This window comes from Trachymyrmex cornetzi, unplaced genomic scaffold (assembly GCF_001594075.2).
Source record: "Trachymyrmex cornetzi isolate Tcor2-1 unplaced genomic scaffold, Tcor1.1 scaffold148, whole genome shotgun sequence".
NCBI classification, from domain to species: domain Eukaryota; kingdom Metazoa; phylum Arthropoda; class Insecta; order Hymenoptera; family Formicidae; genus Trachymyrmex; species Trachymyrmex cornetzi.
In genome coordinates, this window is record NW_017296070.1 from 535,970 (window position 1) to 556,657 (window position 20,688).

At 34.9% G+C, this 20,688-nt stretch overlaps 1 protein-coding gene across 2 annotated transcripts in view; it reads left to right on the forward strand.

The window, feature by feature from the left end:
• Positions 1–4,393: 4,393 nt before the first annotated feature.
• Positions 4,394–20,688, forward strand: part of brp (ELKS/RAB6-interacting/CAST family member bruchpilot) — a 71,350-nt gene continuing 55,055 nt past the window's right edge. The window contains exon 1 of one of the 2 annotated variants that reach the window (XM_018502642.1): positions 4,394–7,559. In XM_018502642.1, coding sequence (XP_018358144.1) covers positions 6,768–7,559 — 792 coding nt within the window. In that variant the 5' untranslated portion in view covers positions 4,394–6,767. The remainder of the gene's footprint in view (positions 7,560–20,688) is intronic. The other variant, XM_018502643.1, reaches the window with a different exon arrangement.

Sequence of the window (20,688 nt, forward strand, 5' to 3'; positions counted from 1 at the left end):
AACTTATAAATTTATTTCAATAATTTAACGAATATTTATATTAAAAAAAACTCAATATATTAATGTTTTTACAGAGTTAAAATGAGCTTGGCCTAATGTGATAGAAAGAAATAATAAATAGAAAGACTCACATGAAATTCAAAGTTAGACGGTCGCAATAAATAGAAGTCTTCTTTGATAACACGCATTTTTGGCAGTGGCCAGAGTTCGCCCTTCGTGGCTAGGACCCATGGACCTGCGTCCGAATGTAATAAAGAGACTCGCCAGGCCACGGCAGCTAGCAGCATTAACACGATCCAAACGCGGCTCCACATGTCTGCCTTTAGTTAGAGAGAACAGTTCAGGTGCACGATCGAGAAACGATGTGACGCCAACGAGTGATCATCGTCTACTGACGATCGCAGGATGCCGGAGAACGCACGTACATATGATAGTGGTAACGACCTTAGCCTGCGCCACTTAAGTTTTATCACTTTGGTCCCCGGGAGAGCCTCACGGTCAAGTAAGAATAACTAGTCCTTCTGCCTACTCCGTTTATCCTTAAATCTTAACCGCACGTCCAAAAAGTCTTATCGCACACAGTATATAATAAATAGGTATCGAAGAAATCGTTTGAGATAGTTAATTTTAATTTGCTAATTTTTGAAAGAAAGAGAAGAAATGAGAGAAATTAAAAGAATATTATAATCTATTTTTTTTTTAATTAACGTATTGTATAAATATATACTTGTTTTGCGATACTTTTATTTTTCATGTTAGTGTAATTAATTTTTTTTATTTTGCATTGCAATCGATTGCATAAGAATACACTCCATGTATTCTTTCTATATTTTTTTTTATCATTTTTGCATTGACATGTATCGATAATAGATAAATAAATAAATATTTTCGGAAGATAAGAGTAAAAAAATAGATTGTATGGATAGAATAAGGGCTATGATAATTAATTAATCGTGAAATTGATATCTTATTTCTGATTGTCATCTATCTGATTTTAATCTATCTACGTCAAATGCACAAATTATATAAAGTTTCATAAAAATCTTAAATAGACTTGACAAAATTTTTTCATGTAAACTTTAACATAGGTTTTAATTAAGAAGAGTTTACAATCATTACTTTAATGTCGATAAAAACATTCTTATTAGTAGGCAAATGATATTAATATATATATTTCGCTTAAAAGAAATATTTAAAAGTCTTTGCTCTCGAGTTTTCTATTTATATTTGTTTAATCTTTTTGTTATTATTTTAAGGTTAATTGATTATCTTTATTTTTGTTGGCAGGTGTTGCATAATACTTTTATCAAAGATACAATAAGAAGTGTTTTTTACTTAAAGAAAACTCTTGACTTTATCTCAAGTTTATATTTTTAATTTATTTATTAATGTATTTTAACTTATACAGGTTAAAAAAAAATGAAAACGGCAGCAAAAGTATAGATTATATTATCTATTAGATATCGTAATTTTAAATGTGTTAATATCTGTTCCTTTTGATAAGCGTTAAATACGTAAGAAAATTCCTCAGTTTATCGGCAATACATTATTTACATATGATGCCGTATCTTGTATGTATGAGATCGCTTTATCGCAATTTTATCACTATTGAAACATTACCAGAAAGTTATAAACAGTTGAGTGCAAAGATCAATGGTCTCTCAATTGCTTTAGTATATATATCGACATTATGAATTATTGTTATGGCATAATAATCGATATTTCGATAATATTTCTGGTGATTTTCTAATTGCTATTTTTCTATTTAACACCATACTCATGTCGGGTTAACATTGTTTTAACTTGTTTCGAATATCAAGTCCTGATATGTTCTCGAGCAAACGTTACAAAAACACGCCCTTTCCTGCTTGATTAATCGTTTTTCACGTAATCCTGCGTATTTAGGAAATGTAGGTCAATTCAATGAGTCAGTCCAATCGAATCTGAGAATAAAATGAAATTAAGTGAGAGCAATGTAGTAGAAGATAAAAAATTGCGACTAATTCTTAACTTGATATTTCTTATATCTATTAATACCTCTTATATCTATTATGTGCTTTATATCTTATATGCTTTATCAATGGATTTTCTTTTACTAATATGATTTGAAATCACTATAATTATATATAATGGATGCAATTATGTTCAAGGTAAAATGCAATATAAAATTGCGTTCATCCAGTATCCGGGATTGTATAGAACTCTTTGGAAATTATATAGTCATGTAATTAGCATCACGAACTTGTATTGTATGTGTGTTATTTATATACACATGCATACAATTTACTATATTCCAAGATATATTATACATACATATGCACTCCAGGATTTTTGCAACAAATATAATTAATCATTTAGAAGTTGATAGTAGTACTTAGCATATTAATTCTTAACTTTTTTTGATTTTGCATACAAACCAGAACCGTATAATAAAGTAATTTAACTATAAATTATATACAAATTATATTAATTAAATTAAACAGACTATTTAAAAGATCACAATGTTTTAAAATTTTTATAAATATTTTAAAATCTAAAAAAACATCTTAATTCACAAAATTTTCAGAAATTATGTAATGTTGCACATTTTTAAATATGTTACATAACTTATATGTTAATATAACTTATATGTTATATAACTTATACGTTTGTATTTGGCCCAATAAAGGACTATGTCTTTAAATTGGCTACGCATTAATACGTAATCAGAAGTGCACATTATAATCGACCATTCAATACTTCGTAAATCTTTTTACCAAGCAGTAATGTATTTGCGCCAATGTTGTACACTTGGTATCGCTTTTATCACATCATATTACATCAGAGAGACCGCCTTAATCCAATTCCATGACTATACGCTACTGCTCGGTGAATCGTAGCTTCATTGATTGCGACGCGCGTACGCTAGGTCGACAGTCGTCAGGGGGAGAAGGGAGAAGAAAATTCAAACGGAACGTGCATTCAGGGTTGGAATACAGGGTGTCCTAAGACTCGTGCTCTGGTAATTTTCTTTATATAAAGTTATTTTTATAAAAAATTGTTATAATAAGTACTATTAATAAATATATTAATTTCTAGAAATTTATCAATTTAAATAATTAACAAATTAAAAAAAATTAAATAAAGACAATAAATAAAATTTGAATAAAATAAAATAAAATTGCAACGATAATAATAACGTGAGATATATATTCATATATATTCGTTAGAATTTGTATTGGAAAATATCTAAAATGTAAAGTGAACAAAAAACGAAGTTTTATTACTTGCGCCATTAAAAGTCTTATATAACGTTTCTTAAGTTAAAAATAATAGTTTTTAAAAAAAAGGAAAAAATTTAAAGTAATATTTTATTGGTACTTGATGTCACTTCTTTTGATAATAATTTGTTATAAAATTTTGAAATTTGAGTGTTTTTATAGCTAATAAATATTTATATATATATGTATATAATTCTAAATTTTTTTTATTATAAATATTCAATTCAATTTCACTATTTTTTATAATTTTGCTAAGTATATTTTAATAAATTTTTTTAACGAATATTGATTTTATGATACTAACTTAATTGCTCTTTATATATCGAAGTGCTGTGATCAATATTCTGTTATTACTTTGAAAGTATATTATAATAAATAATATTTGAGATGTTGTGTGTGTGTGTATATATGCTTTTTAAAATATAGTCCCCTAAAAATATCTAACTTGGACAGAAATTAAATTAACTTAGTTATTATTTAGAATTCACAAATATATTAGATATATGTGTCACAGTGTTTTATTCCAATTATCAACCTGAAAAAGTTTACTACTGACAATTTATATTAAATAAATAGTAATTGAGAAATTTTCTAAAAATAACTGAACAAAATTCTTTGAAATATTGATCCCGTGTCAAATGCTTTCATTTTACTCTCTTATTAGTTTCAACGCTTATTCGAAAATTCTTGAATTCTGAAATTTTGAAAGATTGCCACCCAGAGGCATCGCACAATGCATGGCACCCTGCATTCACGCCTACACATGGATCCGCGCGTGGTATTGCGCGTTGAAAAGCCACCCTGAAGGAAGGGTGCCTACTATATAGAAGAACGCTGCCGCGCAGGTGGGGTAGTTGAGAGTGATCAACGATGAAGGGGTGTGATCGGGGTGGTGAGGGGATTGATAGGAAAATGGAGCGGGTGGTACGCCTCGGCGTCGTGGCCGTCGCGATGACGTTGGTGACGTCGATCGGTGGCGCTGCCGATGCTTTTACCTTCGCCCTCTAACATTTGTATGTATACGTGTACAACAATTATAGTGACGTTGAACGTAAAGCATACTGGAGCATACTCGTGGGGTAGAGACGTAACTCGCTTCCACGAAGGTGGCGCCAATGATGGGGGAGCCGGCAAAGGTGGTGATGGTAGTGGTTACTGATAGTGGTCTCGATGGTAGTGGTAGCAAAGGGTGGTCTTTCTCGCTTGGTCATAGCTGGTATTAGAACGCTCTTTCAGTGCGCGCGGATCCGTCGCGCGCTGTACCGAGGCTCCTCCACCGACGATGATGCTCATTGGTATACACATGCATATGAATACGTCTACGTGCCGGCGAACAGGGGTGTAATCACAGGTTCGCGCAATCGCAAATGTATATACGTGTGTGTATGCGTACGAGGTGGCTGGCCCGTGTTCGACTGCGCGAACGAGGAGGATAGAGAAAGTGGTAGAGAAAAGAGTAAGCGGGGAAAAGACACAGAGAGAGTGGGTAAGCGCGAGGGTGGCGGCGAACGCCGGTGGCGGTAGTGACGGCGGCGGTGGCGGCGTCAGTGCACGGAAGTGGCTGTGCTCCGGTAGTGGACGGTGGATAGTGTAGTGCGGTTGGTCGATTGGATCGGTTGGTCGGTTGGTCGGTGGTTGATTCGCCGTTGGTCTCGCGTTGCCGTCGTGTTTCATTGAAAACCGGGCGGAACGACGTCGGACATCATCCACGAGACGCAGACGGCGAGACGACGACGGGACCGCAAGAAGGGAGGAAAAGGGAGAGAAAGAGAGAGAGACGAGAGGCGAGAGAATGAGATCGATAAGGAGGAACCTTAGGCGCTGGTTTCGCGAAACGGGAACGGCGGTGCGCGACGCGTAGAGAGAGAGAGAGAGAGAAAGGGAGACACATATACTTCCTCCTCTCTTCTCTTCCTCCTCCACCCGAGATTGCGAGTGTATGTGTGTGTGTGTGTGTATGTGTGTGTAGTGCGCCGACGACGAGCGCACGCGACGGAAGCGAGACATACGCGTGTAGTACGCGCGCATACGTACGCACGCAGGCGCGAGTAGGCGCGAGTACGCGCGTGTGAGCGAGGGAGCCGCCGACACACGAGGGTGGAACGAGGTTCGCGAGGAAGGGAACGTGGCCGGCTCGGTTCGTCGACTTGGCTGGCTCGCGAAAGGGCGGTTCTTGGATCCGGAGCGCCGCAACCGGAGGCCGAGGGAGAGAGAGCGAGAGAGACCGGAAGAGCGAACGCGAGAGAGGGTACGCGAGAGAATTCGTTTGTTCGTTCGTTCGTTCGTTCATTCGCGTCTTGTCGGCTCAGGAAGATAGAAAAGTGGAAGAGGAGAGAGTCGATTACCTCTTTTTCTCTCTCTCTCCCCCTCGATCTCTATTCGCCCTCGCTCGATGGGCTACGCCGTCGAAAGAAGGTCAAAGATCGATTCTCGGGCCGACGAGGGTCGTGACCTCGCCGTACGCCGCCGCCGAGTACGAAGTGACCCACGCGCGTAGTAGTACTATCCACTAGTAGTAGTACGCCGGCCAGAAGAGTTGTATTCGGTGAGGAGGCGAGGGTGGCGGTGGTGGCGGGGGGGGGGGGGGGGGGGGGGGAGGTGGAGAGAGGATCGATCGGGCGGAGGATCATCGTCGCGATGCGAGGATGAGGTTGATCGACCGGCAGAAAAGGAACCGAACCGGCAGCTTTCATTGAGATCGACGATACGTAGAAAGAACGAGGACCGAGACGATCAATCTCCTCGTCAATGCACGTCGTTCGCGAACGCGCCATCACACGTAGAGTAGAAACGTCCGCGCGCATCCCAGGACACGTCGTTATCGTGTCCGCGATTTGGCGTAAAAGATCGCGAAGGCGCAAAGAGATTGGAAATATATCGTCGACGTCGTCGTCGTCGTCGTCGTCGGCCATAGCCGGATGCTGGAGCACAAAGTCGGGAACGAAGAGAAGATCGAATCGCCCAAAGAAAGGCGATCGTCGAGATTCCGGCGCACGAAGCATCACACCTTCATCATCCGACTGTTACCCTAACTGAAAGCTCGGATAGACCGGACGGACGTCCCGGTGCGATTGAACGCACGGGAAAACGCTCATTGATCGAATCACCCGTGTGGCTAATCGGGCTGATATGAGCGTGAAGACGCACGAGGGTGACGAGAGACTGGGGAATGGTCGCAAGGCGTGACAAAGCGACTACGGAAATTTCGAGGGTCCGGATTATACAGCATTCTCTTCGGAAATTGGAAAACTAGCATTGCCGAGGAAATTGGGAAACAAGGACACGGACAGATCGCTGAATCATCACTAGGTCGAAAAAGAGAAAGACGCGTGGATTATTACACAAAACGATTGCGAAAGCGAGAGAATCGGGCGAGATCGCGGGTAGAAGAGAGAACGACGAACCGGACGAACACCGACGGAATATCGACGAAACGCTGACGAGACGATTTATCGCGCCTACGAGGAGGAGGACGAGGTACGGCTACACGCCGAGGTTTCCCGTAGAATGTCACGGGATCTTTACTCGAGCAGTGGCGTGATCGGTCCAGGTGGTGGCACACGTTCGCCACGCAGCGGTCGTCGCGTGGGCGAACTGCCAACCGTTGATCGCAGTCCGTCGCGAAGTTATGCCAGCGGTCGTGGAAGTCCGCTCGGTGGTCGTAAACGGGGAACTCGCAGTGGCAACAATTCGCCGGAGCACTTAGGCTACGGCGGAGGCTACCATCACCATCAGCTGGGCAGCCCGTACTACTCCCGCGACGAGGACCTCGGCAGTCCCGTGATGCTCGAGGAGAGGGGTAGGAGTATGTCGACCGGGGGCGGTGGGGGCGGACATCACCGATCCAGAAGCGCCTCGAGACCCGCCATGTCCAGCTCGGCGGGCATGGTAGCGCGTTACACCAGCCTCGATCGTGCCTCCGCTGGCGTTCTCGACCATGATCGGGAATTCGTGCCGATACGCGAGCCGAGCCGCGAACGTAGCCGCGATCGCGGACTCTACCTGGAGGACGAGTTATACGGCTCCAGGTCAGCGCGTCAGAGCCCGAATCCGCACATGCTGCGCGACGGCGGTGGCTACATCGGCGAGCTCCAACATCAGAACAACGATCTGCAACGTGAGCTCGGTAACCTGAAGAAGGAGCTCGAGTTGACGAATCAAAAATTGGGCAGCTCGATGCACAGTATCAAGACCTTTTGGAGTCCGGAACTGAAGAAGGAACGGGCGTTGCGCAAGGAGGAGAGCACCAAGTACAGCCTCATCAACGAACAACTTAAGCTGCTCAACTCGGAGAATCAGGTCAGTCGAGAATTCTCTTTTGCGGACCCGACCGGTCGATTCGCGACGTTCGGTTTAGCCTTGCGAGCGTGTGTGCCGTGTCTCCGTGTACGTGTGTGGTCGCGTCAGCATAGGATTCGATTATCGGATTCCGTTGGTCCCGCACGAATACTGTACGGGATGCTTATAATAGCCTCAGTCCCGTTTTATTACCATTAAAACATGAAGAGATGTTCTTAGAAAGCCACGGAAATGTGTGGAACATTCTGGCCGAGATTGTCGCGACTGTCACGTCACACGCGTCCTTGCGCGAAGGCCGTCCTCTCGAAATCAGGTCGCGGGACGCGACCTGGTGTGCCCGATGTTAACCCTTTTCTGTGATCACGAGATTGCGTACATTGCGGAATATTTTAGTACATGTGTTTGACCTAATTATCTCTAGCTATGTTTGCGGTCAAGAAGATTACCATATATAAGCAGGCATTTGTGTAGTGTACGTTGAAAAAAGGTTAGTCCTCTAAACGGGAATCTTTAGTTTTCTCAAAATAAATGAACCGGGAAGATTACGTAATACAGGGTGTTTCTGCGTATCCATATTTTTCGAGAATAAGGCCCCTGTGTATGCTAAATTTCAGTCAGAAACATTTTATTTTTTAGGAAGAAAAGTGCGATATTTTTAGAAGATAATTCACTATCAGGGTAGTTAATTTGTGAATGACATCCCCTTTAAAGGGAAGATAGAAAAAACTTAAAAAGATTATATATAAAATGCCTTCATACAACATCAGCTGAAATGGGTCAATTTATGATGAAAAACTTTTGACGTATAATAGAGACTTTTTTATAAGACACAACAAATTACTATTATATTTTTGCAGAAATTTTTGTTGCCTATTTTTTCATTCATATTTTACGCATATAATAATTAAATATATTTCGCTCACAACTAAGACACAGATTAAGATTCTCTCTTACTTCCGTGACGTCATTAAGAATTTATCACTGAGTTTTTCGATTATTTAGCTCCTTTAGGCGAATTAGTCAAACTAAAATAGCGGCAATTCATTCTGCAGTAACGACACTGTTGCGGAATCTTATTATCGATTGGCTAAAAATGCAACACAAAGGGGGAGCCACCTTTATGCCGATTTCACGAGCATCGTGCAGACTCTGAAGCTTTTGCGGTAATTGGTCTATTATCACAATACACGTATTTGCGAGATGTCGTATCAATTAACGTTATCATAGGGCGGAGTGCAACGTGTCATTGTCGCGCAAATATCGTGTAAATCATTCATAATCGGCACATGCAGCACGGCAACAAGTTTCACTCATGCCGTAATTTGTGATTGCATCCATTGTTTTGTAATATTTTATAATGAATCATTCGATGCATCAATTAATTAATTAAACGAACTCGTGCCACTCGTGAGAGCTCTGCCAAGTTTCTCGATAGACCTGCAATATTTATGATGATACTTCAGAATTCTGATTCGCGACTGTTTCTCTGTGCAATTTCTTAAATATTATAGGTATATTTTTTGTAGTATACACTTTTGGAACTTAAGAAATGAGATAGATATATATTTGACGAAAGCAAGAAAGAGAGTTCTAGTGCAATTTAGTGCAGAAATAAAAAACAGACCTTTTATTATACTTTTAAATTTTTATATAAAACACAAACTTATACCTAATTGAAAATAACCAATACATTAATGTATTTAGATTATAAAGATACTTGTACACATACAAATATTGCTGAAATTTAAGTAATTTAATGTAAATTGTAAAGAACAAACGAAAGATAATTAATCGATTTAAATTGTTAAGAAGAATAGTATGTAAAACTGATCCAATTTTATTTTATATTATATAACTTCGCTGAGGAGGACCAACATTAAAGATTGAAACGTTTGTACTGTTTATTATTTGAATTATATAATTATTTAAACTAGCGCACGTTAACTAGCTAAGCTCAAACAGCCTCTTATGATATATTTTTGAATTGTTATTCACTGAAGTTTATACATTATTTAAATTGAGTAATTTATACATAACGAGTAGTCATGTATAAAAGTCATGGATAATATTTTATCACCGCGAAAACTTTTAATAACACACACACATTCACACTATATTAATTAAATCATTATTTTATTTAGTTGCCATCTGTTTTGTGGTTTAGCGACCACAACGCGTGTTCGTGAATCCGATGAAGCCATCGCGCCGTAGAAAAAAAAAGATACGTCGACCTCGTCACAAATGCATGTCACATAAGAACGATATGCTGCGGATTGCAATAGCTTCATTCGCATTTTCCATGAGATCAATTAAAATTTGTACACTTTGCGCGTATCGTGTGCGCACGTGAATACGTCCGTTTTTGCACAACATATGTACACGTATATCACGTGTACATGTGTATCACGTTCACGACAGCGTCGAATAAGTCATTGCCCCCGCGAGCGGAAGAATCTCAAAGAGCTAGATGTTTCTCTGGCCGACTGCCCACATTCGTACCTACCTCTGTCTTCGTTTACCCTTGCCTAAGTAAATGCGTTTTCCTGCAACGTATGTACGTATACGAGCTTACATCAATCTCATGTACGCCCATTGTTCCCGACGTGCTTGTCTCGTGCAAAATTCGCAATCATGGGCGAACCGGGTACACTATAAATTACGCCGACGACGTTTTTACACTGACAATGATTTGAATTACACGCACCACTTGATAGTAACATATTTTCCTGGACACAAAATTAAAGACATAAATTTACCAGTAAGTAACGGCGCAATCAGTCAGGCACAGTGTATGTGCATAAAATTACAATTTTAATATTTAAACCTTATTGAGCTACAAAAATAAAATTCCAAATGTTTCGATTCACGCAGAACCATCCTCAGTGGGTAACAAAACTTACAAGAAGTGCGAATACATGAAGTCTTGCATAAACATTCTTTTTACAATCTTGTCTTCGAATAAAATTCTATAAATATAAATTTACATTATATTTATTACATAAAATACAAGGAAAATGTTTATCTTTCTTTTATAAAAGTAATTATAACCCACTAAATTACAAAAATATAATTTATGCAATAAATGCAGCATATTATTTATTCTGTTTGAATATACTTAAATCCACACTTTTTTCATATTAATTCTCAAACGCCTTCATTCATCAGACTTGAATCTTACAATTTCGCGCAATTAAAAAGGACTTTTAATTAAACGCAAGGTCTCATGGTAAAATATTTTCAGTAATGCCCACGCGGAGGATGGGTGACACTTTTACAACTGTATTAATATTTGTACTTCAAGTAAACTATATATATGTGAAAGTTTTGTTCAAAACATTCCGTTTTTATTGAACAATATATTTTTATAGTTTATTAATTTTATTTGTTATTTTTATTGTTATATTAAAATTATTAAACCAAAATTTCAAAGACAATAAATCTAAATTTTTTTATAAGTATTTTAAATATTCAAAATAACTTATGGAAAGTTTCATTGCGATTCATTGATTAGTTATAAAGATATGGAATAAATAAATATTTGTGTCGAATACAACACATTTCACATATCCCAAATGGTCCACTCAAATTTTTATGTTCATTTAACATAAGATGAATATGTTAGAAAACAATACAGATATTGTGCAAAAAAATTGATCACAAAAACGTAATGCTGACACAGTTTGTAAAGAAACTGTAAGTATATTTCTTTCAGTATAATTAACATTATCATATGTTAAAATAACATATTTTATTTGTTTGTCTTAGAATTTACGTTTTAAAGCACATTATTTTTATGTTTCTTTTTCACTCATAAATTGTATCACTTTAACACTAAGAAACGTTAAATATCAATTTAAGACAAAATATTTAAATTATATAATCACATAATATTAAATTAACATTCAAAAATGTAAAAATATTCAACATAAACAGTTAACAAGATCGTGAGTGGGCCGTTTCCAACATAAATTCCAACACAATATTTTTTTACCGTGTGCCTACATGGTTTAGTTACTCCGGTATATTCTCGTTGAATCTCTTCAGTTCATCTTTGCGGAAAGTTTTCTGAAAAATCGCGTATAATTTTCCGGAACCTGCTGAACAAGCTAATATCATTATGTCGCTTTGTAAGAAAAAAAAGATGTGCACGGATGACAGAGAGAAACGTCGAAAGAAATAATTCTCTTTCGTTTCACGCTAAGAGAGTAACTGGAGTTCGATCGATTCGTACACAGCCTCTGGCGAGCTTTTCCTGCACCTTTCTTTTCTTCCATTAGCATCGGGAATCTGAGAATGGAACGCGCAAAAAACGCATTAAACTGTCGACAGCAGGGATGAAAAAAAACGGGTTAATCGCAAGTGCAAAATTAATTCTCTTTCTCACGAGTGCGAGTGACTCAAAATTGCTTCGTGATAAGCATGTGTAACTCGCAGAAAATGTCATTTGATTTTTTCAACCTTGTAATATTGCTTCGATGAATGATAATATTCTTCCGACGTAAAATGTGAAAATTATATTATGCGCAAATTTTCGCAGCATTGAAGGCAGTATGACGTCTATGAACTACACATAATATGTGCACGAAACATGTTAAGAATGTAGGCGATATTAGAACTACAATAATTAAGTGGTACATGATATTTCTCAATATTTGGAGCACTGATTGAGATTACGTCATATGCATTATAAACATATTTTTTACAAAATGAAAATTATTAAAACAATCTCTTGGTACATATTTTATTAAATTTACCAATAAATAATGTAAAAAATATTCTACTTTAATTACTATTTTAATTAGCTATTAGAAATTATGTCAAGAAAATATGCAAAGTATTATTCTATCGCTCACAAATATTGCAAAATAATTTTAATTTTAGTATCTTTTTCGATGAAATTGATAATTTTTCACAATTCAAAACAATTAATGATTCGCATGTTGAGCACTACTCAATATTTTGTCAAAATTAGGACATTGTAATAAATCCGAGATTATTTCTTATTTTGGATTATAAGATAGAAATTCTATCTTTATTACAATCTGTTGCAACGTCTAAATTAAAACAAAGCCAAATTTGACTTCTGCTAACATAAATTATTCATTTTGTGTCACAAAACAGAGAGATGTTCTGTTGAATAACAATGACGTCCTATCTTATTTGCAGGCTATTACTATCTCTGAAAATTTGATCTTTAATCCTAACATAAATTTTCCACATTTATTATATATTTTCTGTTCAGAAATGTTTTACAATATTTTACTTAAAATATATAATTATCAGACTGAAAATTTATATATTGATTTATTTAATAATTTGTTTGAATAATACTTGGAAGAGTTGAAATTGCAGATATTTACACAAAAGTATCTATGTATATATTCAATAAATTTTATTTCCAACATATCTTTATACTAATTAAATAAATATTCCAATTATCTTTTCAACGTTATATCTGATAATAATTAGATAAGAATAAAGGTAAGAAGAATAGAATAATAAATCTATACAAAGAAATTGCTAATTTATTTATGAATAATGATTCCTCTCTGTTCGGTTCGTTTAAATGAAAGTGACAAAAATTAAGTCACGAATTGAATGACTAATAAGGAATGAGCTGTATAATTTTAAAGTTGCTTTTTTGTACATGGGTCGATCTTATATACATATACCTACATATAAACGCCTCTGTCGTGGGACGTGAATCCGTTCATGTCTAAGTGCCGACAATACTGTCCCTCATCTCATGAATGTTCACACGCCACTGTAATTCATTTAAAGTTGCAGCTGCTATCCAAGGTTGTGGCTACATGAAGACGGTTGACTTTAGAAAGCATTATTGTGCTTCCCCCCTGATAGAAAAAAAATGCATAACGCAGCGTTTATATCTGGCGTTAATAATTATTTTTCTATTGTTTGTATCCTGCGCTGTAATAACGTACATTTTAATTCTGGAAACGATGAAGAATATGTTTAATCTGGATTTGCCAAATATTTAAACGCTGATAAAACGATGATAAAATTGTATAATCGAGATAGAGAAAACTTATATTTTTATGCATATTTTACGTAATCTATTATACATAACCCATTTTAACAATTTTCATTTACATGCTTCAGCAAACGAGTAACAGCTGATAATTGATATTATTTCCAAAGAATAACTTTTATATAATGTGAATTGCGAAAAGGGAAATTTATTGTTTTCTCATCTGATCTAAAAATGCGATCATTAATTTTGGCCCGAATACGGAATCCCACGTGTTGCATCTTTTCCGGATTGAGAAATAAGACTCTCATTTCGTTTAATTGCCGCCAGGCCATTCAGTGACCCGTTTTATTTTCGTATCCGATGAATCTTGTCGAATCTCGTGAACTCGAGGTTCCCATCTTCTCTCACATCTGTTCGCTTTCAAACGAGTCGGGATTCTCGTTGTCTGGTTACTACGTGTGTCTGCTCCCTTTTTCCCCTTTATTTCACTTTCCTATCAAGTTCGTCTGCTGACGTCTCATTATAATACAAGGAACGAGAGTATACATTAAAGGCTTGAGGGAACTCTTTCGAAGTCCATCCAAGGAAGATTTTTTTTAATTTTCACGGCTTACATTCTTGCAGATATTTCAGTTTAACGTAATTTTGGATACGAATATCATGTTAACAATAAAAACAGCAAACCACAGCATATAAACAAAACTAGAAAACATAACAAAACTAATAAAAGTTTGTACTGTTTTATACTGCCAACGTAAAAAAAAAAATACAGCAGAAAAAAAACGAAATATTTTTCCTGAGCAGAATACAAAATTATTTAAATGTAATAAAGTTTTCTAGCAAGTATGACGTAAATATAATATGTTTTTTATATTCTAACGATCGCCTTACGTTCTGAAAATGTTAATCGCGATAATCTATGTTTCTTCTCTTATTTCTTCTGTTAAATAACATTCTTATATTTACACTCACGGTACGTATTGATCGAGCCACTGTTTATTCTGACGCCGTCGATGAATGATTAATAAATGGCGAGATGTCGAAGGACGCCAATCAGCAACAGAGAATATCCTTGTGACATTATGGATACGTTTCTTCACGCGCGCGCGCGCGATAAAGACGAGTCGCAGATTTAGTTACTGAACGCGGAACAATGCGATCGCGCCATATTTATGCCACATATGGTATAGGACCTCGTTAATCTGCCTTGTTATATTTAGGCCGATCGATATAGACGGATATATTGTAGCTTTTACACCACGATCGCGCGTGCGAGCGCAATACGAAAATGTCAACTTTCAATTGGCAGTACCCAAAGTAATAGCTGCAGTAAATCCGAGCGGATTATTTTAAAACTTGAGTAAAGAGATATAAATTTAGAGATAGAAATTTGAGTGAAACCTGGATATATATAGAAAGTGATGCAATGGCAACATATAATCACTTTATCGTATTTTTGTATCGATTTCGGCGGAGAGAAGCTTTTAAAATTTATTCGCAATACGCAATTTATATCATATATTTTACATTTATACACATACACAATGCGTGTGACACTGTCGTAATGTGAATTAAATCTAAGGTAACTCCGGTAAATACGCCGCGTCGGAATTTACGTTGTAGAAGTTTAAAAAAAAGAGAAGGAATGGAGAGATAATTTTTCCGCAGCTACTCTATTATATGCCTTTATATTAGTATTGTGTTATGATTTCAGTTTCTTACTGTTAATATTAATGAAATTATTGCGAATTCAATCGATTTGCGAAGTAGTAGACAAAACAAAGTTTTTACTAGTATAGTTTTTTTACCTTAAAAATAGTAAATAATACTTAATAAATTAAGTTTTTGTTAGGTTCGGCATATATACCGAAGTTACCCTATTTCTAAGGAAATAATTATGAAAACGTTATGCCAAATCTTATCAACTTGAAGCAATTTTAATGCAAGCTGCATGCATTACTTTAATAGTCTATTTTATTTATGCAGTATAATATATTCATCTAACTAGCAAACAATGTGTAAATGTCACAATGATGTGAATAGCAGGATTTCATGATATTAAATTATTTTGACACTTTCTTTATTCGTATAATAGAGAAGCTATAATAATATACGATATAAAGGCACATTACATAGGATAATAATATACATAGAACAGCATAAATTATATCGTCCTATACGTTATATACTTTACTTTTCTGCTCTGTCTCTGTTTAATAAAAAAATGATTTTCAATATGCTAGTAGACACCGTTTGCGCATGCTAAGGTGTCAACGTGTTGGCATTCATTATAATGTATTATATAAGGTTGGCCTTTTAAATGTTATCACTATTGCTTTCTTTTGGAAAATTAATTATGTACAATCATTTAATTAAAAAAAGATTACGATTTCTATTATAAGAGAATATATTCATCAAAATCCGCGAAAAGATTTCCCAGACGTAAATTATAGTCTATTATGCAACAACCTTGAGGCATGGAAAACACAATAACTAAGTCCAGCCTCGAACATAATCGATATCGAACGGATTTATAAAAAAAACTTCACCGCGCGACAACAGGTTAGGCTCTAGATAAACGTAAATGTCGAAATAGTATATGTATTACATAAATTACATAAAAAGTTTAAATGGCTATCGCGGCTAATAAACTTTGTCTAGAATATATGCTAAAGAACTTTGCATCCATTTTTAGAGTACTAAAGTTTTTTCAATAGAAATCATATAATGTTTTTATGATTTATTACTATAATAATATTTGTTCGTTGTGAAAGAATTGATTAAAAACTAGTAAAAACATAAAATTTATTTTCAAAATTTTAAATATAAAAAACCTAAATTATTTTACGAATTTGTAATTAATAAGTATTGTTCCATTTGTTGCAGAAGTTCTTTTAAATTATTTTTGATAATTAAAGTATCAAATAAGAAAAGTAGTACATTATTAGATGTCAAAGGAGCAACGGTAATCCAATTCTTTAAATAAACATTTTCTTATTTTGAACTTTTATGTGTGTTAAGAAGTCACAATATAAATCAATCCTTTTGTGTGGTTAGTTTTAATGTATACAACATTTACATTAATGTATGCAATTAGTGAAAAATAAACTGAATTTGAGTCAATACTCAATTTTCTTGAGTTAAATTCAAGGTTGGATAATGCTAAGTTAAAAAATTAAAAGTTAAGTTAAAATGTTAAAAAGTTAATTAATTTTAACTTAATGTAACTTCATTTAGTTACATTTTAAATTATTAACTTTTTAACTTCACATAGTTATATAGTTATATTTTATCGATAACTATTAACTTTTAATTTGATTTTTTAAAAGTTAATGTTAGCAGAGTTGGATAGTTGTACGTCCGTTATATGGATCCTATATTCAGATTATATGCTTATACATTCGTGTTCGTCGAAGATAAATTTTTCTAATTTTAAATAATTTCAAATATTTCATTTACAAAGAATAAAGAGGTTTAAAAGCGATCCGTCGTGATCTAAAATCATGATTTTTTCGAAAAATACGCAGAATGCAATTTACTGCTTTACAGGGATTATTTTTTAATGCCTCAGACTAATCATACAAAAGCCGATCAAAATTCGTGAAATACATATATAAGTCTTTCCTTGTTAGTTAAAAAAGTTAACTTTTTAATTCAGTTTTTTAATTTAGTTTCAAAAAAGTTAACTTTAAGTTATGAAATAAAACAAATTTAACTTTTAACTTTTCAATTACTTTTCTTCATTAACTTAACTTTTAATTCAATTAATAGCACCATGGATTAACTTTTATCTTAATTAAGTTAAATTTTGAAGGCTGTTAACTTTCACTTCACTTAATAAAAAAAAAGTTAACTTATCTAACCCTGGTTAAATTGTTTAATTTCATTGTTTTAGTTAAATTGACGACATATTAATGGCGACCAATAGAAATGATGAAAAATAATTCAAACTGAGTACAATTTGACATTATAAATTTAACATAATAAAAGATACTGTTAGTAAATGAAACTTTGTATGTAGAAATATCCTTCTACAAATAAATCCTTCAGTCGAAGTTTGTAATCCTTGCTTTGATAGAGAATATAGAACGATTTTCATAAACGTTACAGTCTTATAACTGTTGTTGTCCAACAAAATAATTCTTTTTCTTTAAACAAAAAAATAACCCATGATATTTGAGTTGATTATATATTTTTTATCTCAAAAATATTAAGTGTGTTACAAAAAATTTCAATGAATTTGGTAAGTTATGTACATGGTTTAAAAAAATATCACAAAAGCTTTTACAAGTTATATTTTTAGCGTTATAATATTGTATCTAAAAATAGTACCTTTTGGGAAGTTAATTAAACTGTCAATTTATGGTATCCGTTTCGAAATAGCTGAACATTTTTTCGTGAATAAAAACTGGAGTACGTCGATCTCGATAATTTAAGTTTTTATTTCGGAAAATTCCTGTTTTGGTATGCAATGCGCGCATGCTATCCGATTCAACAATTAATAACATTCTAATCTTGTTATTATAGTTATGATATTCGGTTTTAATATTTAATAATGCAAAAATTTGAATATTCGTAGAATATAAAATTCTTATTATTTTCTCGAATAGTAAGGAATCTCTTAATACAAACTCACTATATCGATATTAATTAATATTATAACAAAAATTACATTATATAATAAATTCTTTTACACATTTAAAAATATACATATTCTTATATTCGCAATACTTTCATGATAATAAAACAAACTGAAAATACGGAAAGGATGATTTTACTCAGCTATTCCTTGATTTTAAAAAGTGTGAGCTAAACTCAATCTTTTGCATTTATTTAATTCATAACTTTTACACGTTATGTCTTAATTAGATTTACTGGGTTATGAAAATAAATCAGAAATATTATTGGAGTGTTGAGAAATTCATTTCATTGGGAAGCTCGACTTTCTATCTGGGTCGCTTGCTGGGACATCTGGGTTATATCGAGGACATCCGATAAACTCCACTTTTATTCGACGTTTACGATCGATGGTTTCACCCCCACGTTATCTAGGAAAACGCTTATTCTTCCGCGTATGCAACTCGTTTTCGCGCTGATCGAAACAAAAACGATCAGTATACACACCAATCGCGCACTACTCGGTTTAATCGAATGCATAAATGTCCGAACAGCGTTCTACAGGTTTATGTATTAGTACTGCTTTCAATCTTTCACAGGCACTGGTCAAAATAATTTTACATGCATTCAGGATCGATATTCTCGCATGATGCATTTAACACTGAGCGCACACGCCTTATTATAGATTCAATCGTTTAAAGTAAGAGCTTAAATAAACATGATACGAGATAAACATGTTGCAAGTCAGTTTAAGAAAAGTTTGCATTAATATTTATGTGTTAAAAAACGCTTGCCTCGATGAGAATTTGATTAATACATCAATGCTAAAGATTAATTAAGAAGAAATAAAATTATTATAAAATAATTCCATAAGTACAAATTTACAATCTTTTTAAAAATAATTAGACATTTATATTTTCTTGCATGTAGACAAATATTCTTTAGCACTTAATATGATTTCACATATGTGTTATCTCTCAAATATTTTCTTTTCCTGTATTGTTTCGTATAATTGAAAGCCTTTTTGTACGATAAGAAACAAGCTTGGCAGTGCTCATAGATGCAACACGGCATCTGCCAGTTACAGTCGTGCTTAAGATAACATCTGATATGATGTTATAGGCTATTGTCTGTAACGGATACACATTCTCGGCAATAAAAGTAACGAAGAATTGCAACAATCGATGAAATTGCCGAGACAAGTGTCAGCGCTTATGCACGACCGTTACGCGAACTGCAATTGATGCACCAGCGCACGCGGACAAGAAAGAAATCAATTGTCTCTTGACATTCATCGGCGAATGGACGCTCATGCAAATCGATGCAAACGATCCGTTTCAGTTTACAACGTAGATTGAAATAGATTTGTGGAGAGAGAGAGAGAGAGAGAGAGAGAGAGAAAGAGAGAGAGCACGAAACTGCCAATAGACATCGAGAAAGTTGCGAAGTTGTTCTTGCACGATGAATAAAAATAGGATCGACTGCGATTTAACCCATGTGTGGCGTATCCCTGCGATTTGCAGGACAAAAATCTTCGTAATCTCATTTAAGTTTCCTAATTTTTAATTAATTATTTTACGCTTTTTTAATTTATATGTATATTTCCTAAAATTTCTTAATCCATGTCGTGTATGAATAAATTGTATAAATTAATCTCTCGTCAGATTAATTTTATTCTTTTAGTATATATTTTATTGCGTTGAAGAATTTCCCGCAGCAATGTCTTGACCTTTATGTATTGCGGATGATACATTATCGATCCGCAACGCTCGCTAATTTTTTACCTTCGTGTTTGATATACCGATATCGCCTCTGGCTTACATGTTTCCTGTGTAGTGACGTAATTTAGCAAACACGTGTGTATACGTTACAATTTTACGGTGGTGTGGCGCGAAATTACGGTTAAAAATTCGAGATCGTACATTAAATTCCGCAGGGATGATTGATCCGCGCAGTTATTTGGGTTTATTGTTAGTACGGACCCCAACTTAACACACTGCGAACACTCACATACATTTACAAATTATACACACTCATACAAATATTTTTGTTAGTAATATGCAGGATGTTCTGTAAAGATCCTAACAATGTTTAAAGGTAGATTCCCGAGATTATTTTGAGACGAAAATTCTAATACCAAAATGTCGAGGATATAATAGTTTTTGAATTATAAGCACTTAAAAGTTAGCGAATCATATCGCCTAAAGTTAACGGGTTTAGATACGGTTGGATTTTCTGTTACATTACATCTGAACGCGCGAACTTTAGACGGTATGATTCGATAACTTTAAGTGCTTATAATTCAAAAATTATTAAAGCCTCGACATTTTGATACTGAAATTTTCATCTCAAAATGATCTCAAAAATCTACCCATAACACTTTAATAGCCGATGACGCCACACTGGCGTCATTTGAGTTCCTATTGTGCACTACCGGGCCTGTATAGTGTTAAGCATCGTTATGATCTTTATCGAACACCCTGTATGTATATATATATATATATATATATATGTTTATTA